General features: G+C 48.5%; 2 protein-coding genes across 2 annotated transcripts; one reads left to right on the plus strand and one right to left on the minus strand.

Moving 5' to 3' along the window:
* Positions 1–991: 991 nt before the first annotated feature.
* HIF1AN (hypoxia inducible factor 1 subunit alpha inhibitor) lies at positions 992–10,794 on the minus strand (the record flags this gene model as incomplete). The annotated part of the gene is made up of 8 exons (XM_084264392.1): positions 992–3,414; positions 4,615–4,725; positions 4,980–5,043; positions 5,414–5,520; positions 6,029–6,174; positions 7,843–7,991; positions 9,192–9,442; positions 10,618–10,794. 8 exons carry the CDS (start codon positions 10,792–10,794, stop codon positions 3,370–3,372), a joined length of 1,050 nt encoding a protein of 349 aa, XP_084120518.1. The 3' UTR covers positions 992–3,369.
* Positions 10,795–12,595: 1,801 nt separating this feature from the next.
* NDUFB8 (NADH:ubiquinone oxidoreductase subunit B8) lies at positions 12,596–16,351 on the plus strand. The gene is made up of 5 exons (XM_084265268.1): positions 12,596–12,704; positions 12,874–13,000; positions 13,570–13,669; positions 15,223–15,378; positions 16,131–16,351. The coding sequence occupies exons 1-5, from the start codon at positions 12,605–12,607 to the stop codon at positions 16,221–16,223; spliced, it is 576 nt and encodes a 191-aa protein (XP_084121394.1). The 5' UTR covers positions 12,596–12,604; the 3' UTR covers positions 16,224–16,351.
* Positions 16,352–19,112: the final 2,761 nt, after the last annotated feature.

Raw genomic sequence — 19,112 nt, forward strand, 5'->3', positions numbered from 1 at the left:
ACAGTTGGGTCTCATACCTCCTCAACTCCAGCCCTGATCCTGACCCGCTGGCTTCACTTTGGACCTGCTTTGTCATTCCACATTTCCTGGGTGATCACAGAGTTGAGCCTGACACTGATCAGCAAGGGGGTCAAACAACATACCAGTTTAAAAACCCATGCTCTTCCTATGGGGAAGATCCTGTAACCATGATCTACAAAGTCAAGCCTCCTTTAAAAATATCTCACATTTCAAGGAAGAGGGAAATGGAAGAAAGGTATCATAGAACCTAGGGTTCTATGATTCACCCCATCCCCCAGTGGTGTGAGAATGCCAACTGTCGTACTCCAGGCTCAGACAGATGTCTGTCCTCCCCCCACCCATCACCCCCCAACGTCCTTAAGCTCTATCTAACTCTTCCCCACTTTAATACAGATTAGAAATTTGTTCAGATTTAGCCAGCATTTCACTGACATGCCAAGACTGCTGTAGAGAAACCAGAAGATAACCTGTGTCTTCATTTGGTAGAGGACTCCACCACCAACATACAGCAGAGGTACAAAGGGAAGCCTCCCCCAAAAAAATCTCTTTGACCAAAGTATGAATTGGGTAAAGGACCAAATGGAAGACATGATATCCCAAAGGATAACCAATGGATAGCACTCAGTCCTGATTGTTTAGTTTGCTCTGTCACCCCATCAGTGACAAGATCATGGTGACACCATTCAAGTCAGCAGGGAGGGGAAGGTGTTCCCTCCCCACCACCACTTGTTGACAGGGTTCAAGCACACCCTTTAATCCCCAGCTTTCCTTTCATGCTTATGGAAGTAGTGTGTGAAAAGTTGTGAAGACACACAATGATGCAGTTGGTACTGCTGTTCTGAAGGCACTTCAGGAGACCATCCAGTGAAAAACGCAAGTGGAGTTAGTACAAAGACTGAAAGGTACCTGGCTTTATATGCACATCTTAAGACACCCCCACACAAAATAAAAGCCACACAGTTCTGTTGTTCAACATTGGTTGTATTTAAGAACTACACTTCAGAAGGTACCGTGTGTCTGTCACACCCCACCCCCTGCACACACACCCCTAGCAGAGAACACACACAGCTTCCCAATACCATGGCAAGGGGCATTGAAAGCACAAGGTGAAAAGGGAAGGGGGGGAGTCAGTCCATCAGTGCATTGTAAATGAGCTTTCATGAAGTCAAGTGCAGCAAAACCTGTTCAGACACTTTGAAAGTTAGACCTTTGGCAATAAAGGAAAAAAAAAAACCCAACAGGATCCTAAATTCTGTAAGTACCACTCTCTCTCCACATGGGATATGAACTCCCACCCTGAGCTTCAAGAGTTGGTGGTGTCTAACAAGTAGTGCTGGAGACTACTATGTGCTGAATAAACAGCACAGAGATGGGATTTCATTTGAGCATCTTTCAACCAAGGGCACGGGCCCAGGATTCCTGGAAAGGCCTTGCTTTTTGCCAGAGTCAGCAGCTTAGCCTTCTTCCCCACCCGCCCAAAGGCTGAACATCAATAAATATCCAGCTGAGTGACCTTCGTCTGGATCTAACCACAGCTCTGGAGAATCTGCAACAAGTAACATGGCAGTCAGACTACCCCGTGACACAGACATATTTCTTAAACAAGGAGCCTGCAGCTGCCAATTACACTTCATTTGTTCTGACCTGTAAAGCAGCCAGAAAACTAGCCCCTGGGACCTGTCTGAGAAGCCTTTCTTTCACCTTTGTGCAAGACAAGCTCGCTGCAAGTGGTGCATGAGCTGTCCCAGCACAAGATGGGACCTGAGGCCAAAGATGGAGAGCTTCTTGAGCGGTGTGTTCTCAACACTTTTATGAGAATCCCATGTCAGAACAAACCCCAAAGTAAAGGGGGAAAACACTGGGAAGTCTCAACAGAACAAATTCACCACTGATCTCTGGGATGAGATATATGGGTTATGAAACAGCTTCTCCCACCTCTAGCTCCTGGGACCCATTACAACCACATCAAATATACAAGACCTTGGCACCACCACCCCTAAAGCAGGGACAGCAGTGCAGCACACCTCTGGGAATAAAAAGCTAGCTTCCATATGAGCCTAAGGCTTGCACATGGAAGAGGAGGAAAGCAACCTGATTTTTCAGGGTGACTGGTGAGGACTCAGAAGCTTGCCTGGTTCCCATGCCCTGGTCTTCTCACTCCCTGGCCTGCCACATCAAGTCCCAGAACACAAAAAGGATCAAGCTTAACTCATCCACGTTTAAACAGAAAGCCCTGACCTCTTCCACATCACTGTACAAGGAAGGGAACCACACACTGGCATGGATTTAACTGATGGACAGGAGCCACACGCCACCACACAAACACGCGCACCCGTGCGCAGCCACACACACTCGAGTTCTTGCAGTTTCAGTGAGAAGGGCACTTCCCCACGGCAGCCCGGGGAGTCAGCACCCCTGCTGGGAGAGGGGAGGCTCTGTACCTATCTGGCACTGCGTTTTGACAGTCTAGCTCAGCACCCGAGGGGAATTTATCTTTTAAAAGTGGCTTCATCATTCAAGACGTGGAGAGTGCCCTGGCATTTATGCATCTCCCTTCATAATGCTACATCCCCTTTTAATCACACTGCAGCTTCAGAAGAGCAGGAGAGAAGCCTTCACTCCCCAGAGAAAGCTGTCAGAAAGGAGGTTTATCTAGACTCCTACAACACAGATGCTATTTAGAGAGCACAGGATTTGGTGCTCACACACTAGACGAATTCACTCTGATCTCTACCCTGTACTAAGTCCAAAGCATAGGTTTCTTAAGTAAGAAATTGCATCATTTGTCCAACTGTTCATCTCTCACAGGCCATCCCACATGTTCATTTCCATTATACAAAAAGGTACCAGAGTTGAGCATGGACAGGTCCTCTAACAACAGAGGGCTGTGACACCTATCACTTCCCATCTTATATCCACTGCAGGCATGAACACATAAACCCAGCCAGGAGGCCCAAACCCCATGAGGCTGAGGAAACAGGATCACTCCTGTTCTTTCTCCAAACTTCTTCAAATGCCTGAAAGTCCTTAAGCAACACATCCAAGTGCCAGAAGCCATGCTTCTTCTTGTGGCAAACAGGGCAGAGGGAGAACAAATGAGTTAGTGAGCATAAATCCAGCTTCCAATAAGTGCAGACTCTTTCTTGGGAGGTTCGATTAGATGAGAGTGGAGGATGAATGGGGTACTAACGGTTTTGCAGTTCCAGTAGCCCCCTTTATTGTAGTGGGGCAGGGATGGGCCAGGAGACCCATCAGTCTGTTAAGTGCTGCGTGCAATACTAGCGCTCAGTATCTTCCTTTGCTTGTGAACAAAGCAGCTCCAACATCAGTCACCCGGGTAGCCAGGCATTAGTCATACCGTCCTTTAATCATCATATTCAACAAGGGACCCACCTGTTCAAAGCAAAAACAGATCATTAGCCAGGACAGTTACACAGAAATAGCAGCTGCAGAGCCTGCTCCCTCTGCATCCCAACACCTGTGCTGAGCAGCCCAGGGCAGAGGAACTCAACGCATAAACTGAGCCTAAGGTACACAGAATCAGTTTTGAAGTATTTTCTGGATAAAACACTTGGGCACCCTTGAGCACATCCTCAAATAACCCACCATAATTGCAGGGTTCTCTGACAACACCAAACTTTTGTTGTCACCAAAACATTGCATCCACAGTGTTTGTCTGAAACTTTTTCATTTCCCAGCCTAGACTTGTGATTTTTCAGTAGATGCTATTAAAGAGAACCAACAGTCATCACAGGTTGTGTTTTGCAGGGCAGAGAAGGAACATTCTTACTTACTGAATCCTCTCTGGTCCTTGGGGTCACCTGGAAGGCAGGCTAGGACTGATAGTTTTGCTAAGGTTTTGGTTTTAGTCAAGGCCACTCACGTTTCTCAGCACTGCCTGATCACTGAAGTGGTTCAGCATGCTATGGCAGTAACAGTCTCAGGGGACAGGCATGACCTCACATGAGTGTGCTAAAGAAGAGTTCCTGCACACTGGTAAGGGTTACAGACCATGAAAACACTTCTATGCACATCCAGTATTTCCCCCTTCAGATCAGGAGATCTTCCACAGCATACATTTAGCATACTTCAATCTGGTTTTGTCTTTTTTTTAAATACCAGTTAGTTCAAATTGCAAAGAATTCAGCGATGACGAAGATGTGCATTAAGGGGGAAGCACATGAGATTTCCCTTATTTAAGAGATTTGGATTCAACAGGTAAGAGGTTTTTGGTTGTTTTTTTGTTTTGGTTTGGTTTTTTTGGCAAACACTGGGTATCGTTGTTGCACAGAAGGCTAAGGAGAGCTGGGAGCAACACTTTTCTGGCAGTACCCAAAACCAAAGTACACCTTCCCCCACAAACAACTACTCCACTGTTTGTAGTGTTCCTCTCCAGAATTATAATTTAAAGAGCTTGCCTTTTTGTAGCCAAAGGAGCTTCTGAAGACAGCAGGATGAACCATTCACAGCAACAGAGCAACCCTTTCTCCTACCCTCACTGTGACACCTGCAGAGCCAAATAGTTGGCATCTCGAGTTTTGCATTAAGCCATAATGATTTCAACATAATTGTCTATATTGTTCTTTTTTGTACCTCTTGTGGATTTCCTAAGGCTTCTCCCAACATCTTCTCAATGTTCCTCATTATCGCCACTTTCTGATGAGCCTTTAACGGATATTCAATTCTCTTTGGGGTTGGGGCACCCTGAAATATCAAAAATAGCTCATTGCATGCTTCCTGAACTGACAGATTATTCCATCTTTTCCCAGCCACCCAGTTCTTCACACACCACTCAAAAGGAGAAAGCTTTTCTTTTAATTTAAAGCTTTCAGCTTTAAAACGAAGGATTTGGTGCAATGAAGTTCTCACGTGAACAACATGTGCCAATACATCTCACCTGAAAAAAAATCCTCTGGGACTGAGCTACCCAAGCTGCGCAGGAAGGTGCTTGTACTCACCTTGTACCAGAAGTTCACAGTGATGGTAATGCCCCCGTTCAGGAGAGACTCGATGTGGTGCCACCTGCATGGAAACCACACAAGAAAAGGAAAGAAACTATTGCTGTAGTTTATTGTGAAATACCTTGGATGGATGAGTTCAGGCTGCACTAGACAAGCCTTGCCCTATACCTCCATCAGCATGACCTCAGAACTTCTGAAAAGCTCTCTTTATTTAAATACAGATCCTTTTCTGGCACATGGTAGTAGACTACTTGCACAATAATGTAGTGACAGGGAGAATTACCACTCGGTTCCAACAGATGGAAAAGTAGAAGCAGATTGGCCTAAAATACTCCAGAAAATACTGTACTTGCTGGAGAAGTCAAATCAAAATTCTCTTAAGAACCGACCCAACACTTGAAGCACAAGACTTCTTAAATCTCTGTTCTTACCAGTACATAGGTATGTATAGCACATCCCCTGGACCCACCACCGTCTCGTAGCCAACCACGCTCCGGAAGTTGGGAAACTTCTCATAGTCAGGATTGTCAAAGTCCACCTAATGGAAGAAAACATTAAGAAACTCAGCAGAACTTCCTGCAATGACAATCCTCACTATTGGCTCTCAGTATCAAATCCTCCTTATCTTCTTTATGCAGCTTTTACAATCCCATTCATGTTTTAACTCCACTGCAAGATCCTGCAGTACCCCCAAAGCACCAAACTTAAGACAGGAGTCCTGCAATTTGTCTCTCTGCAAGTGTACATTTGACCAAGTGATCAATGAAACAGAAGAGAGAAGGAAGCAACTGCTGCCCAGCTGTTCTATCAGTAAGGAGATGTTTATAGCCCTAGCACTTGCAAGTCAGGAGCAAACACAAACAGAAACACCACCAGTCCTTCCATCTGTTCTCAATGTATTCACCAGTTAACAGATCTGAACGTACGTTTTGCAAAAGCTCAGTAAGAGGTATGCAGCTCTAATTCCAGTGCTCCTTCCTCCCACCCAGCATCTTCAAAAACGCCCTTTTTTGGCATGCAGCAGAGAACAGATCTGCTACTCTCACCTGGCTCTGTCTGTCACATGGGTGGTGCACAGGATAAGGGTAGAGGCATTCAAACTGATCAGGAGGGAACAGGATACACCTCTTGTAACCCTTGATTTGAGCGAAGAAGTTCTGCTGCTCATCGTAGTGAGCTGGCGTCACATTCCCTACACAGCAAGAAAAGGGGATAATCAAGACACTCAGGCACAGGTATGAACGATGGAAACAAGCTCTAAAGACAGTAAATACACTCCAACATACTCAGAAAATTAAATAAGGAAGATGACTGCAGGAACATTACAAACTGATCACTGTATCAGTCAGCCTTTACTGAGCAGTTGCTATCCCACTTCATTTCCCTTCTAAATCCCTATTCAGCAACTTATGCTCTACGGGATTAGGAACTCCAGCTTGCTCCATGCACAGCAGATGGTGAATGTTGACAGAAAGCTTTTTCATAAAACACTGTTTAGGTGACAAGTTGTGGAACGGACTTTGTTAGTCTAGAGGAAAGGAGTCTAACAGCCTGATTTTGAAAAAATGTCTTAGTAGTTTTGCAAGAAAAAAAGTTAACAAATCTCTTCGACACTGGGGCTCCCAATATCACCTTCTCAGTCTGATTAATAGTTATGAAGCTTGACTGCTGCCACTAGATCTTGAATTTCGTCAAATATTTAAATAGAGCAGGTAATTTTGTACCCCTGAGAACTGTTTTTCTGAATGCTTGCCAATTCAGATACTACTTTTCCAACTTGCTTTTTACATGCATTTTTACTAAAGAGAATTAAGGTAACACTTAAGCCCCTAACTTCATTAAATAGACTGTACAATCACAGGCTCCTGTAAAGACGCTCCTTTTTCTAGCACAAACTGGTTCAAGATGATTCCTTGGTTCTTGTGCATAACCTGTTGGTAACAGGATTTTAGTGATCACATGATAACCTCTGGGGAAGCATCGGTGCAGAACTTTTGTATAAAGTTCTCTTCTCTCAGCTAGTAAAACAAGGGTCAGATTACTTCACGTTGGGTATGAATTGTTGCAAAGGGAAAAAACCTGCCCTCAGAACTGAACAGCCATCAATTGCTAAGTAATTATAATTGGCCAATTATAACAGGATGTGATGGCCACATTGATTACTGGCCTTCCCACTTCACAAAACCATGTGCATTCCTTGCCTAGTTACAGAGAATACTTTCTACTACAACTTCTCATTTCCAACAGCATGGTAGTATCTCTGCCTTCTAAGCCACCTGCCTGTGAGTCTATACATGGATTTGGAATTCTATTCTATCCCGATATTTTTTTGGATTTATCCATCTTCAAGCTCTCCAGAGCCCTCTAACTTCCAAAAGAAATTCAGCTCTTAATTGGAATCACAGAATAATCAACGTTTACTCCTGGACATGGACATACTAAGAAAATCCCAGAAGACACAACTCAGCTTGACTTGCAAACCTTTTAAATCCACAGACTCCAAGTGGTTTAAATCTACTGCATCCAAAGCATTCAAACAATAAAAAAGGTTTCAGAATATGATTAGCAACGACTGAAAGCATAACCCTACCAGCACGACCCAGAGCCTTTCCAAGAGCAGACTACGTCCAGGAATTCAGGTACGTCCCTGGGGCAACACAGGCTACTCCTTTGACTTCCTCTCTAAAACCCAAGTTAAGCTGAGACAACAGTTCCCTCCCAACAGAAAGATTAAACTGCCTGCTCTCAAAGGACACCTAGAAACTAGTGGAAAATCCACTTGAATGATCTTCTGAAACTGAAATACAGCACTGCTGACCAGATCTTGCCCCTTCTCCTGCAGTCAGAGGAAACTGCTTACCTTCCATGCCAATAAGAAGCAAGTTAGAAGTCAGTTGACCCCAACCGCGCTTCCCTTGCTGCTTGTTAATCCAGTTCCAGTTGAAGCCAAGGAAATCCACCACAATCTTCCTTCCAACTGTGTCATTCAAGGTTTGCTGCAAATATAACCTGTATTTTCCCAGAGACAAGCCAAAACAGAGTATTAATTGTCATGGACATAAAAGACCTGTCTCCGCATCTCTTCAGAAAGATTTCAAAACAAAGAAACAACTCCTACAGATGCTGTTCCTCACCACACCCCATCAACACCTGCGGAGGGAAACAGTTTCAAAAAGGCCCCAAACTTTGCTGAAAGATTTCCTGGTACAAAAGGGAACAGAACTCAGTTCTGCTTGAACAGTCACAAAAGAAAAAAGAGAAATTCAGAGCAAGAACAACCCCCTCACTGTGCAGGAGGAAACTGTAAACAGACTGGCCACTATCAAATATCAAACACACTCATGAATAATCCCCAGATAAACGTTACCACTCTTAACTCATCTGTAGTAAGAGTTACTTCCTCTGCTAGAAGTAGGGGCAAAAAAACCCTCAGAAAAACTCAGCAGATTTCAGTATTAAGTAAATTTAAAGCCATGCTTACATCAGAGGAATCAAACATCTGTATTAACAAATCACAGACTACTGTTCCCAATGCTGGAAGAAAAATGCATTCTTAAGCTCAAGGACTGCCTGCGCTCTTGGAGAAAGTGCCAAAGCTAAGGAAGAAGGGAAAGGCTCGGAGAACAAGTGGACACAGACAAGGAGCTGCTTCCAATTTAGACACAATTATGCTTCCATAAGTCCTTTTAGAGGGCTAATAACTGATAAAATTACCTGAGGGTTTAAGTACAGTTGTTAACAGTCATGTTCTGTATAAGTTACTGAGAGGACCAGTTAAGAACTCTGTTAGTGGTGTGGGCCACCACCAAAGGCACTGCATGTATGCCACCTTTTCTCATACTTCTGAAAGAGGGTTAGCACCAGCTACCTTGGTATTCTGTAGAAAAGGCTGAGTGCTATAGCCTGTACCTTGAATCAGATAACTAAGCTCCTCTACTAATACCATAGCCTGCCAAAAGAGGTGAAGCCTAAGGCTTTCTTTATCCAAACCCTACTTCAGACAGAAAAAAGTCAGGCAGGCAATATGAACAGTTTGATCAACTTAACAGTATGACTTCTTGGCTAACAAGGCTGCTGTCAAGTAGCAACCCTCCAAGGAAAGCAGGGCTACAGAAAGTTTGAGAGGTTTTAATCATCAACAGTCACTGAAGAGAAACTTATCCCCTACTTGGATCTGCAGAAATGGAGAAGCCTCCAAGTATCACTTACCTCTCAGCACTCCCTTTCTGTTGTATTTCTTTGAGTCTCTCCACAAACTCAGCAAACTTCATCTCTTCCCTGCTTGACTTGGGTTTAAAGTTCTTAAAATTGGCCATCTTCTTCTCATCGTAGTACAAAAACTTGTGTGTGCTGGCACTATACACTGAGAAGTCCCCATTGCCAATGTTTTCCTGGAGGTAGTCCAGGTCCCACTTCAGAGCAGGATAAACCAGATTTGTATCTGTTAACACCACCGGCTCCTGGGGAGAAACAGGAAGTTTACTGACTCAAGGACCTCTTGAACTTGAGAACAATCACATTCATTATTACAACCATAAAAACTCTCCTGGAAAACGGGGAATCGGAAAGGACATTTGGAGTGATCAGACACCTTGGTCTAGGGACAAAACCAAGCAAAACACAATAGGAAATTTTAAGAAAGTGGTGGTCTCCTCCTACAAACAGCTCCTGGTAGCAATGGGACAGATTCCACTACCTGCTTAGCTAATCTGTAACACGTGAGGTTAGGCAAACACAAGCTAGGAACAGTTTTAGGTCTACTTGGCCCTGTCACGTAGCAAGGAGACACAACAGATTCTGTTCAGTTACTTACAGCCTCAGCTGTCAAAGAGTAAAACGCTGGCTGAAAGATACCTCTGAATCCAGAAAAAGGGACAGCACTCACCTCTTTTTTACAGGATTGCAGATAGCCTTCAGCCATCCGAAAACTGCTATTACCTCACCTCTTCTACACCAAAAAAACCCCGCTACAAGAGGCAAACAAAGGACATCATCTCTCCTCACGTATAAAGGGTAAGCAACCAAAACAAGAAAGGCAGCTGTTGTGTTTCTAAGCTGTGGATGCACAACTTCCCTTCTTGCAGACTTTCTTTAAAAATAAAACCAAATTTGAAGTCTTACCAAAACTAGACCAAGCTTGTCTAGAACCAATACAAGAGTTGCTACTGCAAGGCAACCTTCACATCTGTGGCCACTCTCACTTGGAAAAGAAGGAACACAGGCCCATGGTTTTACACAACATTTCCAGTTTCCATCCGGACAGCAAAGGACTCAAAGCAAACGCTTCCTGCAAATTTCACCACTCCACGTTGTAGCATGGAAAAGAAACGTCCAATAGAGCTAAATGGGCCGGGACAGCTGCAACAACCAAGCCTGTGCGGGGAGGGGGCACGGCGGACGCTCCGTGGCAGACAGCAAGCTAACTCAGAGGGGCAGGAGCGGGATCGGGAGGTGAGAGCACCCGGGACAGCACCGGGACCCGGGCGAGCCCAGGACCCTGCGAGCCGTCCCGCGGGCCCCGCTCAGCTCGGCCTGACGGGCGGGGCTGGCAGCCTCCGCGCCACGGTGCACAAGCCCCCCGGCCCCGCCGCAGCCCCCGGAGCAGGCCGGGCCGAGCCGCCGCTGCCCCCCGCACCTCGTTCTCGATGAGCTCCTCGGCGCGGGGGTCGCTGTGGCTGAGCCGCGGGATGGGCCGCGTCTCGAAAGAGTAACGGCGGAACTGGGAGTCGCTCCAGCCGGGGCCTGCCCCTGCCGCTACCGCCGGGCCCTCCCGGCAGCCCGCGGCCGCCGCCGAAGAGGAGGCCGCCGCCATCGCCGCCTCCACCGGAGAACCCGGAACTAGACAGCAGGAAACGGAAATTGCCCACCCGTAACAACACCGGAAGGGAGGGAAGAAGGAGCGGAGCGGCACCGCGCAGAGGGCGGCGGGGAGCGGCGGCGGCGAGGAGCGCCCCCGCGAGAGGGGAGGCCGGCGGCGGCTCCCGCTGCCCTGCGCGGTCAGTCCGTCCCGCGGGGCCGCTCGGCTGCCGAGCCCTGGGGAGAGAGCTGCCCGCTGCCCGTCTGCGAGCGCGGCCGCGCCTCCTCCGGCCTGCAGACGAGGGGTTTAATCAACAACTGCCGCAAGAAACAACGCGCAGACCTGCGCGGTGTAACCACCACCCTCCCGCCGTCTGATGGGGACCGGGCCTCGCGTGGCTGGGCTGTCTCACCCGCACCTCAGGAGCTGCATGCCCAGGGCTGGAGCACATGAATGTCTTTTCCTAGTGTGTGTCTGTTACATGAAGCAAAATCTACGTTTTGCTTTTAATCGGGAAGCAGCGAGACTGATGGCTGCTCATAGCCAAGAACGAGTGCCCCGCGAGGCATCACTTCTGCAGACAGCTTTGGTCTCTGGTGTTCAGGGGGTTTTGTCTTGCAGTAGATGGATTTGCTGTTCTGGGTTTTAGAGCTTTGCCTTCATGAGAGTAACATTGCCTCTTTTTCCTCTGCCCTTCACAAACGTAGGAATGTGCTTAGTCTCTAGGAAAACTAATGTGTCCTCACTCTTTTAATCCACAGCACTATTCCTATACAGGTTAAGACAGATTTTTACAACAGATCTGCAGATATCTGGGTGCTCAGAAAGTGTCAACTACATCTGTTGAAGACTCAAATGTGAGCCAGAAAGTAATACCCAGTGGTGAAGAGCCAACCCTGATCCAAGCTTGCAGTGAGGTCTTAGCCTGGACTGATGGCACAACCAGAGATTGTACTAACTTCACTACACACCTGACTGCAAGGCAGTTGGATGAATTAAGATGTCCTTAAAATGAGGCCCTTCTTCGAGAGAAGTGAAGGATCCTATTCTAGTCTGTGACAGTGCCCCACCTCGGGCACGCTGTGCCTCAGATGTATTGTGGTTCGTCGCTATCTTCATTCAATTAGTCAGTTCACAATTAATGTTGTTGTTAGAAGGAATTACTTTAATGACAAATTGCCCGTGATAGTTTTTGATCGGCAAAGGTTTACAATGAAGATCGTTATAGAGACATTACCCGTTATGGCTGATGTGAATAACTGAAGGGAAATGAGTTCAACTGCCGCAGAGTTTACATAATGAAGCAAACTGTGACACCCTTCAATGCGGGTATCGATTTTTGTCTGGGGTGATGCATGGCTTACGTGTGAAGAATAGCATCGCCAAATGAACGCGCCGTTCCAGCTCCTCGTGCTTCCCTGGCTCCACAGAGCTAAGGCGGCTGCGTCCGGGTATTAACAATATCGATGCTGACACCAAGAAAGCAATCTGCATAACGCCCCAGCCCCAGCCCCAGCATCGACCCGGCTGAGCATCGACCTGGCCGCTCCGCACCCGGCTGCCCCGCGGCTGGAAGGTAATACCTGCCATAAATCCCCATCACCGCGCCTCAGACGCTGACAGCCAGAGCGAACACCGCGCCGATGCCCCTGCGGGCACCTGTGCCAGCACTGGGCCCACAGCCCTGAGCATCAGCCCGGGATGGCGGCCCATGCCCGGCAGCGCGGGCGGGGCCTGCGATCGCGTCGCCCCGCTTGGCTCCGCCCCCACCCTCGCCTGTCCCTACCGGCTTACCGTCGACCGCGCAGGCGCGGTGGTGGCGGCGATGGCGGCGGCCGGGCTCCGTGGTGTCCTTTGGCAGCGGGCGGTTGCCCGGCTGTGGGCGACGCGCGCTGCTGCGGCGGTGCCCCCCGGGTCGCGGGCGGGTGAGGGGAGAGGCAGAAGCGGGGGCGCTCGGCTGGCGGCGCGGCGGGGCGGGTGTCTGTGGGGCGGTGGGCTGGTGGCTCCGGGCTGCGAGGGCGGCGCGACCTCCCCGGCCGGGCTTCGGCTGGCGGCGGTGCCCGCGCCCACCCTGCCTTGTTGCTCTCCCGCCAGCTTCGGGGTTGTCCAAGGACATGCTGCCTGGGCCGTACCCCCGGACACCGGAGGAGCGGGCAGCTGCTGCGAAGAAGTATAACATGCGGGTGGAAGACTACGAGCCCTACCCTGACGATGGCTTCGGGTGAGCACCCCGTGCCCCCCGCAGCTGGGCCGCCCTCCTGGCAGGCTGGCAGCCCCTCTTGAGTACCGGGAGGCGCTGTGAGCTTAGAGCTTGGAAGGCGTGCGGCCGTGTTCTGAAACAGGAACAGAGGAAGCGAGTTAGAGGCCTGTGTGAGTGAAATACTGTCTGTATGAGAGGCTCCGTATGCAGGTGTGACACAAGGCTAAGAGGGATGAGCTGAAGGCCATCTCTGGAATAAGGATTTCGGGAGATGTTTAAATGTGGGGGAATACTTTGAGATGTGCAACTGCTACCTAACTGGGGTTCTGAATCTCAGTTAAGCTTGCATTTTCTTCTTGCTAGAATAGCCCAAAAGGCTGCTTTGAGGGACTTTTTTTGTTACAATCATGGCATCAAGGTGATGACTGGGCTAGTTGCATGTATGCATTTAAAAGTGTATGTACATGGGAGCTATAAAAACAAAGCTTAAGTTGTCCATATCTATAGGCCTATTGTGTAGTGTCTCACACAAAATGTACTTAAATTAATACATATTTCTTGTATGTTTGGGTTTTGTTTGTTTCTCGCAGATATGGTGACTATCCCAAGCTCCCTAATAAGTCTCTTCATGAGAGAGATCCCTGGTACAGCTGGGACCATCCAGATGTGAGGCATAACTGGGGACAGCCGGTAGGAATGCTAGTAGTGCTTTTCATTATCATTATGTTGTTACTGCACTAAATACTGACATGCACATCTCATCGGGGCTTTCTGTTTAATCCTTTGTGTGATTGCATCACCAAGTACAGGTGTATGTTGCTTGTGCAAGCAGGGGCAATCAGTTGGAGGGAGGCTTAGGCTGTGATCGTTTTGAAAGTGCTGGGGAGTGTTAATGTCTTATTACAAGAGAAGGGAGACTTTACAAAGTTAAGTTTCTCTGTAGGAATAAGAAAGTTATATCCATTTTCTTTGCCTGGTCTGATTCTATGAGAGCTTCAGAATCATTTAGCAAAGAAGCCATTGTTTGAAGAAAGTCCTTTTAGTACAACAGAAGTAACTATTGCTGATTTATTATTACTTCAGGGCTGTTTTGGGATAGAATACAAATAAGGAGGTTCTCTCTGAATGGAGTTTGCAAGATATCCTCAAGAGAAATGGAGAGATAGAGCATGTATGTTAACTTTTAAAATCTAAGTTTCTCAACCTCCTTGTAAAGGAGCAACTTTTCAGTTAGTGGATGGTCTTTGAATGACTGCAGTCTAACTGTGATTACTGACCTTGGTATTGACTTGAGCTGTCCTTAATGAGAGCAGAGATCATGCAAGCACGTGTATGTAATGTAGTATGACCATGCAAGAGCATCATAGCATGTGTACCACAGTGAAGTTCAAAGTGCAGTTGTAATGAGTGGGGAAAAAACCCAGCCTGTGGTGATTCTGTGCTGTGGTGATGCTGGGTACAAGAAGGCTTGTGTAGGTACCCTTGCACAGGGAGTTGGCAGTGGAGGGACAGGTGGGATATCTTGGTGTGTCCCAGGTGTCAGCAGATGCCTCTGTTTAGGCAACACAATTCTGCTCAGTCTGGTACTCTGGTTTTAATAGCAAACAGGTCTGTCTGCAAAGGGGGAAGCTGAGGAGCTAGAGGGAGTTCTTGAGCTGCAAATGTAGGAGTTCTCTGCTTTCATTAAGGTGAAAGGAGATTGTAGGCAGTACATACCTAGGATTTCCCTATGTATACTTTGAGGCAGAAGCTTAAATACTCTTCTGCTTCGATCAGGAAGGGCTTTAGCTTGCTGTTGGCCCTGCTTTTGTTATTGAGTGACAGTGGCAGGTGCTCTACCTGTTAGAGGAACCAGCTTCCAAGTGCCATGTAGTTGCTTCTTAGTTTGAAATAACACTGCTGCTTGTGTTGAGGTGTGTAACTGAACTTCTGTAACTGAGGGTATTGATTTATACCATGCTTTTTCAACAGTGCTGGGGGACAAATACAAGGTGGAGTGATTATGTATATAAGTAAAAGCCGCTGGTATCTTGTAATTAAGCCTATTTTCTGGTACAAATGTTGGAATCTGGAGCCCTAAGTTTTATGTGACACCCTGCTGTGATTGTGCATAGGTCATGTATCTGTGAGGTGAAAATGAAGCAGCTTCTGGTGTTTTTGTGAATATTGTAAAACACTTCTTCCCTTGTTAACAGCAGCTTGAGCACTGTTGATAATATGCAGCCACTTTCTTTGCTCTTTAGATGCACTGGGACTTCGACATGTACATTCGGAACCGTGTTGATACCTCCCCCACTGCAGTTCCCTGGCACACCATGCGCAAACACTTCCTTATCTTTTTGAGTACTATGCTGATCATGTTTGTTCTTGGTGAGATCTATCCAAGTTACAGGCCTGTGGTGAGTGACACCCTTGGGTAAAGGGGACAAAAGTAGCTGTGTCTCTTGTCCCTGCCAGTGGTGCAGAAGAATCGTAGAATCATAGGCGTTGGAAGGGACCTCGAGAGATCATCAGGTCCAACCCCCCTGCCAAAGCAGCTCCCTAGCTCATTTTGCACAGATAGGGGTTTTGCTGAAGCTGAGTGAGTGTGAATGCAAAACCCTGCTGCTGGCAGGGGATGGGCCAGGTCCTGTGGGGTCCTGTGACTTCATCCAGCCTGAGTTACTCTGTTGAGTGGCTTGGCTCAGCTCACGGTTTCTGTTTCATAATGAGCAATTTGCCAGGAAATAATTTCAAGTTACGTTTTTTACAGTGTCCCTCCTTCAGTCTAGGTATTCTCCTGCACAAGGGAGATGCTTTATGTCTTGTTTTGCCCTGTGTTTTTAGTTATATCTCATGATTTGGGTCATTTTGAACATACCTCTGAAAAACACATCTGAATGCACAAATAGCTTTTGCAGTATATTATACTGCAAGGTGGACTGTTGTTCAAGGCTAAATGCAAGACCAACTTGATGTTTCTGTTCAAGGACATGGATTTGTGCAAAGAACTCTTACCTCTGAATTTACTTTCCTTGTACTCTTAATATTCCTGCTGAAGCACTTGAGAAATAGAAGTTGTAAATGACAAGCCTTGGTTTGGGTGGGATGGGATGAGACACTTTCCCCTCACCCCTTATGGTGAATTTGCCATTCTTCTCTCTCTTTGCAGGGACCGAAGCAATATCCCTTCAATGACCTGTATCTGGAGAGAGGAGGAGACCCCAATAAAGAGCCACCAGAGGTGACGCACTATGAATTCTGAAAGGTGCTGGAAGTGCTGCACCAGCTCAGCTGGGAATGGCATTCTCTCTGGAGTTCAGTGGCATATGTTAACACTTGTTCTTAAGTATTCAACCACTAACTACAGTGAAATACATTGGTGATACCTACTGTGCTGGTTGTCTTGTGTTGGTTTGAGAAGGCTGAACAATGACCAATGGAACTGAATAACCTTTGCTACTTTTCTAAATGCACTAGTATCTAAATGCAGGCCTAGGACTGCTGCTAGTTTATGTACCTTGTGCACAAACATTCCTTAGCCAAACCTGTTTATGTGGGTTATATTCCCCGGTCATCTTAGAATACATCATAGATGTATGTAAGTCAAGTGGCTTATTGCAGGTGCTGCTTGGGGTTGAACTAGAGTGTCATAGTGTAATGGGTAATGACAGGCAGAACCAGACTGGCAAGTGCCAGTGCTTTGGAGTATCATGCTGTGTGAGTAACAGTCTGTCCTTCCTGGGATTTGGCTTTAAGCTCTTCCTGGTCTAATCACCCTCTGAAGTTAAGCTTGCCTAGCTGGTAGGGAGCACTCATGAGGCACAGAGCCTTGCATTGTATGGCTTGACACTGACAGCAGAGGTACAAAAAGGCTAATGAGTTAAGTCCAGCTCTGGCCAGATCTGTTCTGCTCCACCTGGGCTTTGGTCCAAGAGCACGAGTGCTGAAGTTGCTCCTGTATGGACTGAGCTCATCCTCCAGGTTTGGAGTTAAACCACTGTAAACCACTGGTCTAGGGCCTCCTGTGGCAGCAGCAGCAGTTAGCTTGGGAAAGCTAAATGTACAGTTTTATTAAGCTCCTAGATTTTTTTAGCTCCACTCTTCCCTTAAGGGTTTTTTTTCCCTTTTGTTACTGGAGGAGACTGTACCTTCATTGCCTGTTTACAGTGCACGTGTTCTCAGCTCCCTTGTGCTAGGTCTTAGACCCTGCTGTTTGGCTGCAGCAGTAGGTGACGACAGAAGGCTTGGGCTCCCTGGGGTGCTTCCAATAATCTGGCTGCTGTGCTGTTCTCAACACCCTGTTGTGACTCATAGGTTTGTGTTTTAAGAGACACAGGTTATTTGAAGACACTGATTCACGATGATTTTTCAATCTGTAAAGATCTTAACCTCCAATTCTAAAGGATAGTTAGCTGGATCTCTGGAGAGGTTTCTATAAGGATTTATGTTGAAAGGAATGACATAATTGAATGCTAGTATATACAAATATTTATGTGTAAATAAATCTAACCTCTGTGGAGGTGCTAAACAGTTGTCATTCCTCCTGGCTTTTACAAGCTGTCATCTTCTCTTCTTTTAAACTACAGATGATGTTTTATGCCAGAAGGGTCTGTAAAGCATTTTTTGAGCTGGGGGACGACGACACCTTGAAACTGAATTCTGTTACGAAGTGCAGTGCAGGGGAAAACATTCCTTAGGGATACTTAACTGCTCTGCAAAAGTTATTCTTATTTATGTGACAGCACTATGTACAGAGTTGAAAGAGTCTTCAAGTAAAATGAAAACAATCAGGGTGGTATTAGGAACCTTACTTTGGTGCGTGTAAAGTGGTAATGCAGCAGTTGCTGAGGCAGGTTGAGGCCCATCCAGCCTATTGTACAGCATACCCCACGGGTGCCCTGCCCCAGCACTGTTTGCTGCCGCCTCCTTTGGGGAGTTTCACACCCAGCCTGTATCTAACTGGCAATTTGTTTTTCTTCATGGGGAAGGTGCCATGGGTTGGGCAGAGAACACCAGTGAGAGAGCCTTAAAAATGGGGTTTGCAGTGTAGGCAGTTTCTCACAGCAGGCCAGGGAAGGTGGGCTGGGTGCTTTTGCATTATTTTTTTTCCCCTGGCAACTAAAGTGCTTTTAGGAAACGACTCCCTTCAGCTGTGTTTGTGTCCCCTCTGCGAGCTTCGGGGGAAGGCTTACAGCTGTCGCTGAGGCAAAGTCCCGAGGGGGGTGACTTCAGACAGCAGGCTCCAGCTGTGGCGTTCCTTGGGCTACAGCACGAGCCGCTTCGGACAGAGGACGGAGAGAATCCGGGTACGTGAAAACCTGGGAAGGCGCCTGGGAGGCTCCCGGCTTGGGAACCCACCTCGCGGTGCCACGGATGAGGAACAGACACCCCCGCTAACCTGGTCAGGACAGCTGCGAGCAGCTTTCCCGACGCGCCCCCGCCCCCCGCTCTTTCGGGACGCACGGGCGGGCGGTAGTACCCAAAATGCCCAAAGGGACGGGCCCCCGCACCCTCGCCGGCTGTGGGGACCCGCGGCACCACCACAGCGCGCAGAGCTTCCCGCCGCCCCTGAGGCGGCTGCCTGCGCAAGCGCGGCGGGGCGAGCGGCGCGCGCTCCCGCCGGGGCCGCGGGGGCGGGGACACGGGCGGCGCTTCGCGGGCGGGGGCTTTTCGGCTCCCGGCGGCCGCCGTCGTCGCGAGGGCTCAGCTGCGGGAGCTGGTCGGGCTTAGGTCGGCGGTGCGGTGGGGACGGCCAGCGAGCCGGTAAGGGCCGCCGCCCGCCTCCCCTCCCTTCCTCCTTCCCCCGCCGCTTCCGCTCTGCCCGCCCTGACCCGAGCGGCGGTCCCAGCTCCCGCGCCCCTCGGCCCCGCCGCCGGGGGCAGGAGCTCGGGAGCCGCCCCCGGGCCAGCCGGGCCCCGCCTGCGGCGCCCCCCGCCCCGCCGCGCCCCGGGGCTCGGCCCCCCGCTCCCGTTTCCCCGCAGCGCGGGCCTGCCGTGCCGCTCAGCCCGCTCCGCGGCGGCCGTGCCCGGTCCGTCCCCAGGTCCCGCGGCTCCGTCCCCACCCCTCTATCCCGGGAGCCTCGGAGCTTGCTTCCCCTCTGCGGGGAGGGGTGGGGGGCAGCTTCTGGGGAGCGCCTGGGAGGAGCTGGGCT

The sequence above is a fragment of the Gallinula chloropus genome (assembly GCF_964237585.1).
Source record: "Gallinula chloropus genome assembly, chromosome: 5".
In the NCBI taxonomy this organism is placed as follows: Eukaryota; Metazoa; Chordata; class Aves; order Gruiformes; family Rallidae; genus Gallinula; species Gallinula chloropus.

Coding starts and splice junctions, on each gene's coding strand:
- NDUFB8 (XM_084265268.1), top strand. CDS start 12,605: ATGGCGGCGGCCGGGCTCCGTGGTGTCCTTTGGCAGCGGGCGGTTGCC. Junction 13,001..13,569: donor TACCCTGACGATGGCTTCGG/GTGAGCACCCCG, acceptor TGTTTCTCGCAG/ATATGGTGACTATCCCAAGC. Junction 13,670..15,222: donor GGCATAACTGGGGACAGCCG/GTAGGAATGCTA, acceptor TTTGCTCTTTAG/ATGCACTGGGACTTCGACAT.